The sequence below is a fragment of the Betta splendens genome, chromosome 21 (assembly GCF_900634795.4).
Source record: "Betta splendens chromosome 21, fBetSpl5.4, whole genome shotgun sequence".
NCBI lineage: Eukaryota > Metazoa > Chordata > Actinopteri > Anabantiformes > Osphronemidae > Betta > Betta splendens.
In genome coordinates this window covers 16,347,645-16,363,205 of record NC_040899.1, presented here as the reverse complement: position 1 = coordinate 16,363,205, position 15,561 = coordinate 16,347,645, and the positions used below count along the sequence as shown (strand labels likewise).

The window sequence follows — 15,561 nt, the reverse complement described above, 5'->3', positions numbered from 1 at the left end:
AATGGATAGCAGTGTCAATGATGGCTCCTTATTCATTTTTTGAGAAAAATAATTCTACCTGTAACTGATTCATTGTTCATGTCTAGCAGTTTGTGCTATGTTATAACTACTAAGGGAACACAGTTACATCTTTAAACAGCTTGTTCCATCTGCAAATCGAATTTTATATGTACATGCTTTTCTAAGATTATCTCATCATGTTTAGCTAATTTGTGGCCACCTGCCATTTCAGTTTTAGAAGCTTTCAAACTTTTCCTACTGATCTGACGCAGACATTTTTAGAATTAGCGTTTTGAAAAAGTATGTTATCAAAAGTATGTGTGTATAGGAATACTCCAGAGAAAAAGGAATTGACCTGGAGCCCAAGCACACAGCAGAGAGCTTTTCACTCACTCCCTAACCATTATGCTACAGCACATTGATAATTGCACCATCACAATTACTACTAGTAACATAATTGCTATTAAAACGATTTTTTATTTTTTTAAATAACTCTACATGTAGCAGCACTCTGTTATTAGAACCTGTGAGCTTAAAAGAAGAGTTGTCATTCAGTGTGTGTCTGGGAGTTTAGGATTAACTGAACAGATTCAAGTCATTAGTGAGACTCTTTAATGAGTTTTCTACTTATTACAAGAGATACATGAGATGTAAACCCCACTTAACAATCCTCAGTATTTGGGGGAACTGTATGTGCACAAGATGTTGATATTCAATAATTTAGTACGAAAAAATGTTCTTATAATTATGTTGAATTAGTAAATCATTTTAAATTCTAAGAAAAAGGTGTTCGTTGGTTTTTATTCTGTACATATTCCTCTAGCTCTTTGCACTGTGAACAACAGTCTGACCAACTCCTGAACAGTACTAGGTCAGTACTAGGCCAGTGTCACGACTAGCACCACAGCAGCATAAGGCAACGCTGAAAGGAAATGCTCCAGGTCCTCCAGTGCATTTAGGGGAAGCATACATACACAGCATAGCCTTTAGTGTTAAATGAGTTAAACAGGAATCAAGTGGAGCCATAGTTTGGTGGAATACATGTAGCTCCCCAAACATTTTCTTTTGGGCAAACTACAGTAGCATGTCCTGCTCCAGTCTGTAAGAAGGTTGGTTAGAATGTGAGTGAGTACTCGGACTTCTGTACCTCCTTCTGTTGTCTCTCCAGCTCCTTCATCCGGATCTCTCTGGCTTCTGCCCTGGCTGCCCTCTTCGCTGCCAGCCTGGCCTCGGCCTTAGAGGTGGATCATGGAAGAGAAAAAGGGAGGTGAAACATCTGCTGAACATGTCATAAACCAACACATTTCTAGGCACAGGACACTGGTGTGACCACAGCTCCAGCTCTTTGACAAGTTGAATGTGACTGTGAAACTAATAAAAGCCAAATCACACACAACAAATACAGTTTGTACGGTTAGAACAAACTAATGCCACTAAATTTGATTAATGAATCTATAGATTTGGTTGCTGTTGTGTGTGTAGTTGAGTGCATTTGGACATTTGCGTTATATTTGTGCATCTGAAGCATTGCTGTGGCTCCACTCAGCACCCGGGTGAGAGCGAGGCCTTGTCCTTAAAAGGACGTCTCTCAGAGCGAGCACTGTAAGTGTGTAAGCATTTCCTTCCTCTAACTCTGTGGTAGCCGCCATGTGATTGCAGACTGTTCACCTCTAGGTGGGAACACCACTACTACTACTGCACTAACGTTTGTTTCCAGAGCCAGTCACTAGAAGCCTGTAACAGGAAACCGAATGGTTAGTTCCAAAGGAGACATTTTCATACACATTAATAAGAAGCTATGTTTAAAAAAAGAACTGTATTTGACTTTTTGCGGTTTTACTTCAGACTCATGCCGGTGGTTAGTAAAATAAAAGGAACTCAAATCATAGCACAGCATGTGTCCTCATGTTCACATTTATTTGTTCTTTCATTTCCAGTTATTCCTTCCTGAACAGTGACACCTTAGCCTTAAACTATCCCATGAGGTTATTAGTACAGACGTTTACGAGCCTTGAGACAGTATCAACATTTAAACTGGAAGACCACACCTGCAGTGTGATATCAGTGGTAGGATGGTTCAGTGTTGTTTCAAAGTAATACCTCAGCTTGACTGCAAACAGTAAAACACTGTTGGTATTGGAGCCTGTCTCACTAACACACACACTGAAATCATGTCCGTTCTCTCATAGAATTTTGGTTAGTGAAAGATGATCTAAGCTGTTGCACCAAGGAAGAAAAGTGACCATTAACTTTTCAGCATATTCAGCATAGCATCTAAGGGTGCCTGGTTATGTTACCTGAATCATTGACAATCACGTCACCAGACCCACAAAAAAAGAGGTCAGTGGAGAAACGGCCTTTGTGCGTAGTAATGCTTTTGAAGCTGAACGTTGCCATCTTGTCTGAATAAACTCTTTAATTTCCCAAAAGAAGGCTGGTTGCTGCATCAGTGTCACTTCTTTTTACCCTGCAGTGAATGTGCAGCGTGCGAATAGGCTGCAGGCCGGGAAACCAGCAACTTAACAGTTATATAAAAGACCAAAAAGCTCTTGAGTCAATGATTGCTTAAAGTCTAATGCTCTGTAATCTAAGACATAACGTCAGACATTTTGCCCACAGAAAATAAACACAGCCTTTGGAAACCTTTAACCATTAACACCCTGGTTGTCACTTCCAGTCCTCCAGCAACAGTAACAGCAAGCTTAAGGTTAGGACCATTTCTACTGCGTCACAGTTAATTATTAGTTGAGCTACACTGATGAGGTGGGAGCCAAAACAAACATGTTGTGTCATGTTGGATATTAATGAACTGGTATTTTTAATATGAGTTCAAGGATCTGATGGGCTGGGCCTTTAGTGTCACATTGTGTACAATGTACCACAACAGTCACTGGCAGAACAAGCAGACGATTAGATCGCAACAACTTGTAGAAGTGCTACACAAATTTCACCTACTGTGAACGTTTCATTTGAGACCGCAATATATAATTATATATATATATATTATATATAATTATATAATACACACACAATATATAATATAATAGAATTATATAATAATAATGATAATAATAATGATATTATTATTATTATCATCATCATCATCATGATGGGCTGGTGACCTGTGCTTAGTGGGAATTTCTCGTTGATGAGAAACAGTTTCAAGCCCCAATTCACAAAAAGGGTTTCTTTAGCCAAAGTAGATGTAAACCGAGGTAGACTGCCTGATGTCCTGGTGTGGCCAGAACAACCTAGAACTGAACACCCACAAGACAGTTGAGAAAATCATAGCCTTCAGGAAACTCCTTCCGGTTCCTGGGCACCACCATCTTCCAGGACCTCGAGTGGAAGCTGTCCATCAGCTCTCCCATCAAAAAAGCCCATTTGTCAAGATGCTGGTTCTTTCCCTCATCCTCCTCCATCACCGTGTGGTTCCCTGAGGCCACTGCCAGGAAACAGCAAAGAGTCCACGCACTTGCTGAGAAGGTGATCGGCTGTAACTCTCCATCTGTCCAAGACTTGCAGGTCGGATCACAGCTGACCCCACCACCTTGGACGTGGCCTCTTTGAGAAACTCCCCTCAGGAAGGAGGTTACTGTCCATCCGGACCAAAACCTCACGTCAGCTTCTTTCTATCTGCCAGTAGATTCGTAAGTAACAAATGACACTGTCTTGCTCTGCCATGTTCTGCGCCACACTTTTCTCTGTACATCTGCCGATCAATTTTGCATTGATACTTAACTTTTTTTTAATCTGTTACTACACATACTTCACTGGTTTATGTCCTTTATGTTTTAGATAAGTACCAAATCACCGAAGCAAATTCCCAATACGGCGAAACATTTACTATACTTGGAAATAAACATCTTTCTGATTATTTATAGAATGTGGCAGTATAATAAACACATTATTCTGTCTACGAGGTGTGTAGTTACACAAATGAGAGGATGTCTGTGAATCATTTACTGTACTTCCCAAGACCTGTCTGCATTTATAGGCCTTTATACATTGGAAACGAGGCAAATGAATTAACCAAAAATCATCATCCTTGTTCACATAATGTATCTGTCTGTACTGTGTGTTGTTTTGTCATGTAGCATTAGCTGCCTTAAAAAGATGTTCATGTTGAGTGATGTTCCACCAATGACCAGGAGCCCAAACTCACATCCAGATCTGACATGAACATGAACATTAACTGACTACAATGTGAAACTGTACGACTGAAACTGACCTCCAGTTATTATTACTGTACATATTGATGCTATTGTAAATATAGACATTTCTACAACCACATTGTGTAAAGGTTTCACTGCAGCAGGATTCAAATCAAGTCGTGTATATAATGTCTGACTTTAAAAAACTGCAGCTTTAACCACATAATTCATATCGGCTTGCCGTTATCAAAATAAGCCATAATGTCAGTAACCCTGGATGACTGAAGTTCTTACATGACATCCCTCAGAGGGTTTACTACAGAGATGCACATAACTAGGCCATAATACAGAAGCAACTCTTTTTGCCCTGTCCTTCACAGCTATTTATAATGACCTAAATCCTCCAAAGTTCTATCTAGAACACTCTAATTCAAAAGCATCTGAATGGGAACTGTCCCACAAAAAACGAGTGAGCTACTTATTGACCAGATGGAACAGGCTCTGTTACTTGGATGTAACCTGCCAACAAAAGGCGGGTTTTAATTGTCCTTAATGGCCTCTTGTGTATGCAAACCCCTGATGCAGGGGACAGTTGTGTTGCCTGGCTTCTCTCAGCCTCATCCTGGAGTACACTGACAGCCTCTCAGAGCTCAGCCCTTAGCTGCCACCAGACGTAAATGCCAGCCTGGTCTGCCTCTAGTCTCCAGTGAGCTCGGTTCCCACGCCCTGAATGCCAGTGTTCAGCTCCTTACTGACTTTCAGTGCTGACAGACTGGACAAAGAGAGCAAACAGACACGGCTAATTTTGGATCATCTGGGGGTTTGATTTTGTATTATTATTATTATTATTATTATTATTATTATGTATTTTGTATTAAATTGGGTGTGACCATTACCATGTCCTGACACACACACATACACCGTTTGTTTGTTAGGCAGTCGATGGCGAATGTGACCAAATGGAAAAAGAGACCAGTTTCCTCTTTGTTTGTTTCTGTTGCTACAGCCACGCCTTTAGGAGGGAACATTTAATTAATGGACCTAAAGTGTTTCTACACATTAATCTTCAGATATAAGAGACTGAACATAATGACTGCAATAAGTAAACCAAATCTCTTTATAATTCAACACAACTGGAAACTAAGGCTTAACTACTGTATGGTGGCAAATCAAAGTCCATTTTTAGCAACAGAAAATGGACTTTTGATCAGTTGTCATGGAAACGGATGAGCTCTACTACTATAGTACAAACCTGTAAATCAACAAGTATCATCTTATCAATGCTAACTCAACAGCATAACATACCTATTCACCTCCTGCACATAAACATTACTAATCTTTTACATTAGAATCCCAGTGATGCTGATTCCGGAGGTCCTGCTCGTGTCCTCCTACATTCTTTCAGTAGAACACAAACGCAAGTTGACTTCACTGCACCACAAACACGTGGAACAGCTGTGAAGCTCGTAGGCCAGGAATAAAATAAACAGTGAGCTTTAGTCAGTTCTAAAATTAAACTACAGAGGCAGCTGGTTTTATGGTGAGAAAATGTAAAAATGTAACCCTAAAGTATCCGAGGTCTAGCTGAGCCTGGGGGTGAAACACAGGATCACCCAGAGGTGTCCAGCTTTTAACACTTTACGTTTATTAGATCAGTAAACAATACAAAACTAAGAAACCCTCCAGTCACAATACACTACTGCTCCCAAAGAGCTGCTGGTCTTACTAGAACATGACTAATGTTCACTACTAAGTATAACAATCACTGGACATGTTTGCTTGATGTTTCCCAGATGTTTCCAGTTGGTCACACCCTGTGGGGTCTTCTGTACAACTCTCACTGGCTCTGGCATCTTACTAAAGCTTGTTGGGACTAAGCAAAACCTCAAAGAAAGTTATGTAATTTCTCTTTATTTGGTGCTTTGTACATAGATAGACAGTTGTGTGAAATGTTTTCTGAGTTCGTACTTCTTCATACAACTTGAGTGGAGTCACAAACACTGATGTGAACAATGTTTACTCCGTGCTTCTGGGGAGTGACACCCCCGAAGGGAAGGGTGACTGGTGATCAGTTACTAATGAAGAACTGCCCAACTTCCCTTCACAGTGACAACACTCAGATATTGGTTAATCCTTATCCTCTATTATTCAAAAAGATACAGATCTGGTGTGGATTTATATTTAGTGTTATGGAAACTACAGCCTCATGTTGCAGTTTCATCTTCCAGGACCATTCTTTATCGTCAAGGGCTAACAGTGTGTCTCAGACATAATTAGTCAGCGATATTCTGAAGTAAACTCAACCTACAGAACAAGTCTCAGGTAAGAAGATTAAATTTATCAGTTGAGTTAGTGTGAGACTCCAGATTAAATTGGCCAGATTAAATAAAAGCTGTTTCCCCAAGTCAGCATCCTACTGTAGGTTTTTCTAACAGTGCTGCCTAAACCTCTCTGGAAAACACTAAGAAAAACACATTTATGTGTGCGACACCATTTGGAAAGAGTTCTGGTCGTACCACCCTGTGGCATCATCCCTGCTTGGCAACCTGCTACCAAACATTGTGGGTGTATCAGATAGATCTATCACACAGAGTCACACCTGCAGTAGATTCTCACTGAGCCTCACACCCCAGTGTTCCCAAAGCTTCATCCATGGTGAATAAACAGGAAGAAGCTGATAACAATCTGCATCAGCAGTGCACATTGTGACGTCATCAAAAGGAAGTCAACACAGAGGCTCCAAGTCCTTTTAAGGAGACATGAGTAAAGCTGCCCAGGCCAACATGGAGCCACACACCAGCATGCAGAGGTCTTCACTGGAAAATGTCAAAGGATTCAGCTAAACTGTGGTTGTTGAAAGCTTAACGCAGGCCTAAAGTGAGGACTCAGATCACATGATCACTTTTGAACTTGAAACTGACCATTAGTGAACTACATATGGTGATGTTTAAAAGCCAACAATAGCTCTGCACTGGGGAAAAAGGACTATTTAGTGTTTCATTTCTCTGTTTTTGACCAGGTCAGATACTGTCCCTATACATGCACAGCGACTGAGGTTGAAGAATAATTGTGAAATTAATTTTTTACAGCAGCAGAAAAGGATTCAGTGCGTTCAAGAGCACATGTAAATAAACAGAAGCAACAAACTGCAAGTGCAAACTGGTGCTGCATTCTGGAATGTTGAGTATTTACACCATATCAATATACTGCAGGTATGAGACCTAGTGCATGATACAGTAAACACTTACAGCTTAGCTTAGATAACGGCCTCCTTGAGTTTGTGCTTCACTTTCCTAGTCATGCTTATCTTGTGCTTTACTCTGCTTCTTTAAACCTGTTGGTTTTCCACAGATAGTGGGAGCCAGAATTCTGTTTGGTTGTTCAGTGTCACATTATGAAGTGCAATTATGCCCATTTAGTCAAAGGTCTGACTTCCCTCTCTCCCTCAGGGCACAGTGTCTGCCCATTCATATATTAGTGTCAGTTTTTCCTATATGAGTCCTAGGAGCTGGGAACACCATCCTCATGGTGCAGGTCCTGTGATCTGTTTTCTACAGTCCTAACACAGCAGCTCCCTTCTACCATACACCATGACCGTTCATACTGTCTATTAATTCCACACGAGTTACTATTTTCAAGCTGGCAAAATGACCAGTTGGTGAACATCCCTTTCCTCTCCCTACCCCCAGTCACAGACCCACTCTCAAACTAGGGTGCAGCAACAGCTGATCTTTCAGGAGGGTCTATTTTTAAAACGGGCCAACTCATCAGAGCCGACATACCACCCTGACAGAGGACAGCCAGGGAGGGACTTAGCCCCTCTGCTACTTAAAGGCACAGCCTTTCTCATTGTTGCACAGATGTGACAGTGTGCTTCACCACCACTACATGCTGTAGAGGACTTATCCACATAAGGCAAACCTCTGATTGAATATTGTGCCCCTGCAGCAGCCAATTGTTCCTCATCACCTTGAAATTCCTCATCCAGACAGACGACATTCCTGCCGCTGTAAACGGACAAGAAAGGATTACCAGCTACAGGAATGTGCAGCTTCATACACACCTCTGTGCTGTAGATAGTCGGCTAAGCAGTTAAGAGAAGATGAAACTACTGCTAGACACCCATTATTACAGCGATTGAGTAAGACGGTTACAAAGTGATATGCAAATTCCGCCAAACATCCGGGTTGGGTTCGCATAGAAGCAACTTCCTCTCAACAAAGTACTGTACACGTCTGAAGCTGTCCTGAAATGGAAGAACGGTTATGATGCCACAGCTTCAGTGCAAAGGAACAACTGTATACAATTCAACAGTTCAGCATTTAATGTATAGCTCCAGCAACTCCGAATGAGATGAGCAGCAGACCTAAAAGATGAAGAACACTTTAAATGAGTAACTTAAACCCAACTCCACACACTCGGTGCCTGCCACAAAACACCAATTTATTTATCCTTCACTAAACTCATCACAATAAAGAGATTAGACCCTTAGAACAACGTGAGCATGCCACAGCAGGACTGCAGCACCTGCTGAAGCCAGATTTGCAGTAATGAGTGTTATTGATGCCACTAGTATTCCTGCAGGTTAGCACATGAAAGTCTGATCCCTGGTGGAGAGCGCTACTAATCAGCTGCAGGTCATGTGTGAGAGTCGCCACTGGTCTGACCGGCATGCCGTCTGGAGCACAGGCGGATATTACCTTTGAGGAAAAGCAGTGCTTTGAACCAACTCTGGCCTAACCAAAAAAGAAATTTAAAAAAATGCGCCACACTTGCACATTTGTTACCAGGCAGCAACGTCAGGTTCTTACAAGTTCACTTTTTCCAGGCTGTAATAGCAGCCAAGGAAAATAAAGCCGCTGCTGTCTGGAAAACAGGAAATCAGTCAAAACTGTGGCGATGACAACACTGGTCACATTTAGATTGGGGGCTATAGTAGTCTAACGGCATTTACTTGTGTCATGACAAGTTCTATTCTTTATTAAAGTTATGGGTTTGAGTGTTGAAAATCAGATAACCTGAAACCTGAGTGGCTGCCTCAGTAAAGACACAGTCTGGCCACCGTCTGTCCCCACAGGTCATCATTCACACCATTTCATCGCAGAATGCGGCGTGTTGAACATCTGGACAAACTCTTGACCCACCTCTCTGGCTATTAAATCCAGGGCATCGTCCTCCGCCGTCGTCCTCTCCTTCTTGGTCGATCTTTTCCGTCCGGTGCCCTGAGTTCCCATGTTTCCTCAAACGCTCGCTGCACTCTGACAAACTGCCAACAGCGCGCACAATAATCCAAACACGGCGGCTGAAGCGTAAAGCTCTGATGTGTGGCTGAAATGTTCAAGTTAAAGGCGAGGGGATAAAAGTGAAGCGTGTGTGGCCGCGTTCACCGCATGGGTCATTGCCAAACATCCGTTTTAACGCCTCTTCCTGTGTTTCAGTAACGACGCTCAAAGTCGCGAGCGACTCTGTCTCGCTCTGCGTCGGTGGCTTGCAGAGTAGCTTCTGTCCCACGTGCGACTCCGATGCGTTCACTGACAAATTCAATCAGACCCTATTTCGTAGCTAGCAACTTCCCGCTCATGTCTGTTACTTTGTGACAACATGCACATATATAAAAATAACGGTCGGTTATCGTTTACGACGATCTAGGAATACGATGTTACGTCCTCCTACTGACCCAAAGTGTGTGACAGGATTACCTGCAGGATTCACACAGAACTATCACCCACTGTATACCAATTTCAACGGCAGTCAGGGTGCGTTCAAGTGAAGCTGGACAAACAAGTTTTATTGTATGTCTCAAGATGACGCATAACAAGAAATAAACACCATGAGAAACATTCAAAGAACGCAAACTCATTACCTTTATATTTTACGTACCTCTGAAACAGTATATGAACAATGTTTAATCTGATGCAAACACTGATTAGAACCACCTTACAGTATCTTATCGATCAAGTGACAAGTGTTTACTACATAATTCACGCAGTAGCTTAAAAAAAATACAAACTACAAAAACTAACTAGTAACTAATACTGTACTAAAAAGTGCAATGTTTTTCTCACATTTGTAGAAAATTTAACAAAATATCAATGGCATGAACCTCAAACTATACCTACCTATACCTACTATACCTTATACTACTACAGGAATTGAGTAAATGTACCTAAGTACATAAATTATATATTCTAATAAATTATGTTTACAGCTGAGAAAATATAGTAAAAGTATTCATATTAAATTAAACACCTTTACGTCTTCCTTTGTTAATAATTTTTTGGCTGATTTTTTTTAATTAAGATTTGTTGTTACAATAAAAGCAAGTTGTGAATCAAAGTGTAAATACCGCCCCCCCCCCAAAAAATAATTGCTTTTAAAACAATGGCTCAGAGCATTACCAACAGCTCTTAAATGCTGTATTAGCCTCTTCACAGGGATTCCATACATGTTCAGGGGTTCACTGTCAACCAAAAACCACTTTGTCACACCCATCTACTATTTTTAATATCCAATTAGTTCTTGAAGTGACAAACAAGTCCTCAGGTTTCAAGTTTTGTTTACAGAGTTTTGAGCAGATGAAGAAATGTAGATGTATATCTCTGTGCTTGTCATAGCCGTGACGTGGATCTACCTGCTGGCAGCGGTGAATAGGTGCGGTAGATCGTTGTCAATGATTCGTAAGGTTGATCACGGCTCGGATGATTTAACCAGCAGAGTCAGTAGGGGCGCTGTTGAGCGGTTGTTGTTCCGACGGGAGGATCGAAGTTTTGGATTTTGATTTATTAGCGAGCATAACTTAGCAAGTAGCTAGCGGTGTTGTGTTAGCTAACTATAACCTGAACCCCCCACCCGTTATCCAGCCCTAACCCTAACCACAATAACCTCTAAAGCTGCTTAACATAGCAACTTAGCTAGCTGTTAGCTGTTCGCGAGGAGGCAGAGCAGGCCCCTACTGGCCCATTCGAATGCGCTGATAAGTTCTGATCAGCCCATTCGTAATGGCTGATAACATCCGAAGCGGGTGTCAGATTTTTGGTGGTTAAAAGTCGTTTTTGATCTAATTGAATTCGACACATTTGTTCACATCGACTCGAGAATTAAGTGATTTTAGGATAGACGAGTAAAATTAAATTAATTAAAGTGACCTTATCAGTGCTATTCTCATCAACGACTCAAAGGAATTTCAAGACATCTTGTCCAAAGGTCTACTTGTTTTCAAAAATGAACTCACTGGAATGCTTTGTTCAAAAACTTGAGTAAAAAATGCAACTTGACTGGGTTTTGGATACAAGAAAGTATTTCTTGTTTTTACATTAGTTAGGCAGATTACCTACAAACGAAATGTTTCATTAAACACTGTTTTGTTAATATTTGAGCTTGAGGTCACAGTGAACTGGTTAAAACCCGGAGCTCCTGGATCCAGAAGGCCCCCATTGTTACAGTCATAGGTCTCATAGGCCTTAAGGAAAGGTCTGTTGGATGCAATTCAGACTGTGCTCTCTCAAAGCGTGTGTCTATAACAAGCCCAAAGTCAAATAAAATGTGACAGGAGTTCACCAAAAATACTTGTTAATTACAAAAAATGTGTAATTACATTTACACACAGTCTCTGACACAGTAGGACAGACAGATTTTATATGCAATGCTGCCCTCGTGTGAATATACAGCGTCATTGAAGGAGATACAGGGTGTGACAGGCTGTCAGTGGAAAACCCCTTGAGAGACAACATTGGGGGTGATTCCCGTGGCTACTTACTAATATTATAATTAGTAGTACTGTATGTTGTATTAGGACCAAAATTCCCCTTAAACATTTCTAGTTTCTGTTTATGCACTTGAGAAATCTTCCAAGGCGTCACTAACTAGAAACACGACACTTACTGTTTCTCATCACTTACCTCACATGTGAGGTGTGATGAGCACAAAAAGTTGAGGAGGAATGAGCTTGTTGACTTGTAATTGGCTGAAAGGCTCTCTGGCTCAGACGTGGGTGTAGACTGTACAAGGAAGTGAAATGATTGTGTTACAAGTTATGACTGGACTTTGGGTTTACTTCTGTGTTGTGTCAAATGACGTGAAGCCGGCTCAGACCTTTCCAGCAAACAACAGATCACAGCTCCACTGAAGTTTGATTTATACCAGGAAGAGGATTACAGGATTGTTGGACTCATTCTTTTTTGTCCTCACTTCCAATGGGGGAGACTCTCCCAAGGGCTCTGGGAGGAGCTCCGCTCCAGGGGGACAAACTGAGGAGAATGGTGCGGACCTTCAGGGTCAAGATGGTCCTTCTGGGAAGTTCTGGTGTGGGAAAGTCGAGTTTGGCATTGCGATTTGGCAAGGATGAATTCAGGAGTGCATCACCTACTGTAGGCTGTGAGTTCATGACCTCAAATCCCAGAAGGGAAATCTTTGTAACAAGTTAATCTGGAATTTTTATGGACACATTATCTTATGCTAGCATTCTTCACTTGATGCAGAAGACGGTCTTTCATCTAAATGTACCCAGGTTGTCTGGAGTGATAGCTGTAGCCTTAGCTACTGTACAATGTCATGATTTGGGTTTTGTTTCTAGTTGTTTCCTGTTATCGGTTCAGTTGTTCACTCCCTAGCTCATTACCCACACCTGCCTGTAATCAGTTAATCACCCACCTGTGTATTTAGTCAGCTCCTGTTCCCATAGTCCCTTGCCAGATTGTTGAATTCCTTGAGTTTCCCGAGTTTCCTGAGTGTCCTCGTTCCAGTGTCTCGTGTCCGTGTTCCTCGTGTATTGATCCCGATTGTCTTGACCGTGTTTCCTGCCTGAACCTGGACTAACCAACTGACCGTGAGTTCGCTTAATCCCTGCCTGTACCTTTGCCGAGACCTCCTGTGTAACGAACCCTGCTTGAATACAGGACTAGAGATTGCCTGCTCCCTTTGTACTTCTTTACTGAGCCTCTTGTGTATGACCTGGACCGTCTGACCCTGCCTTGCAAAATAAACCTGTGTTTAACTCTCATCGCGCCTTTGTGCTTTGCATGTGGGTCCGCCGCCTGCCCGAGTCTGACATACAACAGGTTCTATGCCACAGTTTGCTCCAACTTTTTTCCATTCGTTGCTAAGATAAACTCACCATGTTTTGCCTGTACCTGTAGCTGGACATGTTTCTCTGATGTAAGACTGACCGACAGGCCCACTGTCCACACAGTCTACAATATCTAGAGACTCTGACTTTCACATTGCTGTTGTCCCAACTCTTTAGGTGCCTTCCTGACCAGAGTGGTGCATCTAAGTGACGTCACCCTTCGATTTGAAATCTGGGACACGGCAGGGCAGGAAAAATACCACAGCGTCACCCCTCTCTACTACAGAGGAGCTCATGCTGCACTGTTGGTCTACGATATCAGCAGGAGGGTAAGACGGTCAGACGCACAAATCCGTCATGTTTTATTGTTGCCACTGTAGTTTCAGTTGTGCTGTGTCTTTAGGAGACATTTATCAGAGCTCAGCTGTGGCTCAAAGAGCTCAAGAAACATTCCATCCCAGGGTCCATTGTCATATGGCTGGTTGGCAACAAAGGGGATCTGGCTGAGGCTCGGCAGGTCCCAGTAGAGGTACAGACAAAGATGCTAACCTTCCTCAGTAATGACAGTTCCTCATGACTAACTAATGATCAATTGTATATTTCTTTTGTTATGAAACAGGAAGGACAAGCTCTGGCCAGTGACACAGAATTGTTCTTCACAGAGACATCGGCCCTGTCAGGGGATCAAGTTAGTGACCTTTTACTCGGTATAGGTAAGTGTTTGCTCACAGACTAATCTGTTCAAAGCCTGGAGATGGTCAGCTGCCACTAGAGAGCAGCAGATATCGGTGTGCTGTACCCTAGCATTAATCAGGAGAAGCTGTGAAGTACTGGCTAAGCCAAGGTCCACTGTGCCAGTGCAGGGTCCAGGCTTCTGGTGCTACTGATGATTACTGGTAACAGAGCTTTGGTTTAGCCCACAGAGTGTACGAGTGTATCGGGGAGCAGCAGGGAGGTCTGTCAGAATGGCAGGAGACTCCCCTGGTGGATATGCATCACAGGAAGACATTCAGTCCTCTTGCTTCCTGCTGTAAGGCTGGGCCCTAGATCTGTATAGATGCCTGTTGGTGATGGATGCACATGGATAAACTGATCTAAACTAAAATCTTTGGATTTAAGAAGAAACCAGCCACACCAGTAATTCAGACTGATCAGTTTTGCTGTGTGTGTTTTTACAGTACAAATGAAGACAAACTCATCTTGGCTTCATTTGGTTAACTACATCTCCCCTGCTGTCAACTCACTTAATCTGTAAAACATTGTCTCCCATGCTTTCTGCATTCTCACAGTTTATCTTTGCAGGGTGTCTCCAAATGTGGATTTTTACAGCTCACTGATTTAAAACACTGCCATGTTCTTACAGTACGTGATAAATTGCAGTAAACACTTAAAGCAGCTTCATTGTGCAGATTGAACCCAAGCTTCTGTAGGGTTGTGGGGTTGCTGGTCTTTTAGTTTGAATAAGAAAAATCTCCTGCAGATAAAAAGCAACATATGACTAATTCTTTTTTTTTTTACTTTGATAATATAAATGTTTTAAATAAAAAGCCATTCTGGCTGCAGCATTGCAGATGTTGTGTAAAGCCTATTAATTTATCTTTGTCAAAAATGCCTCTTAATATTAACAGCTACATATAAATATTAAAATAAAAGAAGACAATGGAGACCTGCAATCTGTTACTGGTTCAACAGATGTTAAAGTCTAATCCCATTCATTCGTCGTTATGAAGCGCTCTACTGTGACAACACCACAGGCTTTTGGTACAGTACACAAAAAATCTAACTGCACCCTAGACAACAATCCTGCATGGCTGCCATGTTTGCTTGCTACATGTTTTGGCCCTACAGCCAAGACAAGGCACAGCTGTCCAGGATTAGCTGGTCTAGCAGGAGCAAGCCGACCTGAAGCCCAGAAAGCTTTGGCTTATGTGAGTAATAGGGCATCTTGTTGAAGTCTAGCATTCAGCTCCCATAAAACACCCATGTCCTTTCTGTACATCCTCATGCTCTGAACATTAAGACATGAAGATCAAACACTGATATGCTGCCAGGCCATTTACCACATTTCAGTGTTTTGTATTGTAGCCACATATAAATGCATTGTTCTTCCCTCTGCTCTACTGAAAATACATAGAATCTTTACACTGCCTATGATATTGTACTAAAAACATACATGCCTGAATGTGCTGCGTCCCTTGTAGAAACTGAAAGAGAATGAAGGTGTCCAGTGCAAAATGAAACCCCAGATGTTCTGTCAGCTGTTCAGCAGTAAACTGTGGCTGTGATGCAAGTCAGATGTTCAGTTCTTTCCAGCCGAATCTCCTCACTGGTCTCACTGGTCTG

The 15,561-nt window shown here is 42.0% G+C and overlaps 2 protein-coding genes across 25 annotated transcripts in view; one reads left to right on the top strand and one right to left on the bottom strand.

Moving 5' to 3' along the window:
* The window catches only part of lrrfip1a (leucine rich repeat (in FLII) interacting protein 1a), a 29,825-nt gene extending 19,938 nt beyond the window's left edge, over nucleotides 1-9,887 (bottom strand). For 6 of the 24 annotated variants that reach the window (XM_029135933.3, XM_029135941.3, XM_029135934.3 and 3 more), the window contains exons 1-2: nucleotides 9,299-9,880; nucleotides 1,148-1,234 (exon numbers count right to left, since the gene is read on the bottom strand). In XM_029135933.3, the coding sequence (XP_028991766.1) occupies nucleotides 1,148-1,234; nucleotides 9,299-9,388 (177 nt within the window). In that variant the 5' untranslated portion in view covers nucleotides 9,389-9,880. Of the gene's footprint in view, nucleotides 1-1,147; nucleotides 1,235-9,298 lie in introns of all 24 variants that reach the window. The other 18 variants (XM_029135939.3, XM_029135940.3, XM_029135942.3 and 15 more) reach the window with 12 other exon arrangements.
* A 2,252-nt stretch (nucleotides 9,888-12,139) lies between these two features.
* On the top strand, nucleotides 12,140-14,788 carry LOC114846826 (ras-related protein Rab-17-like). The gene is made up of 5 exons (XM_029135955.3): nucleotides 12,140-12,527; nucleotides 13,396-13,547; nucleotides 13,622-13,747; nucleotides 13,838-13,931; nucleotides 14,135-14,788. Exons 1-5 carry the CDS (start codon nucleotides 12,347-12,349, stop codon nucleotides 14,263-14,265), a joined length of 684 nt encoding a protein of 227 aa, XP_028991788.1. The 5' UTR covers nucleotides 12,140-12,346; the 3' UTR covers nucleotides 14,266-14,788.
* Nucleotides 14,789-15,561: the final 773 nt, after the last annotated feature.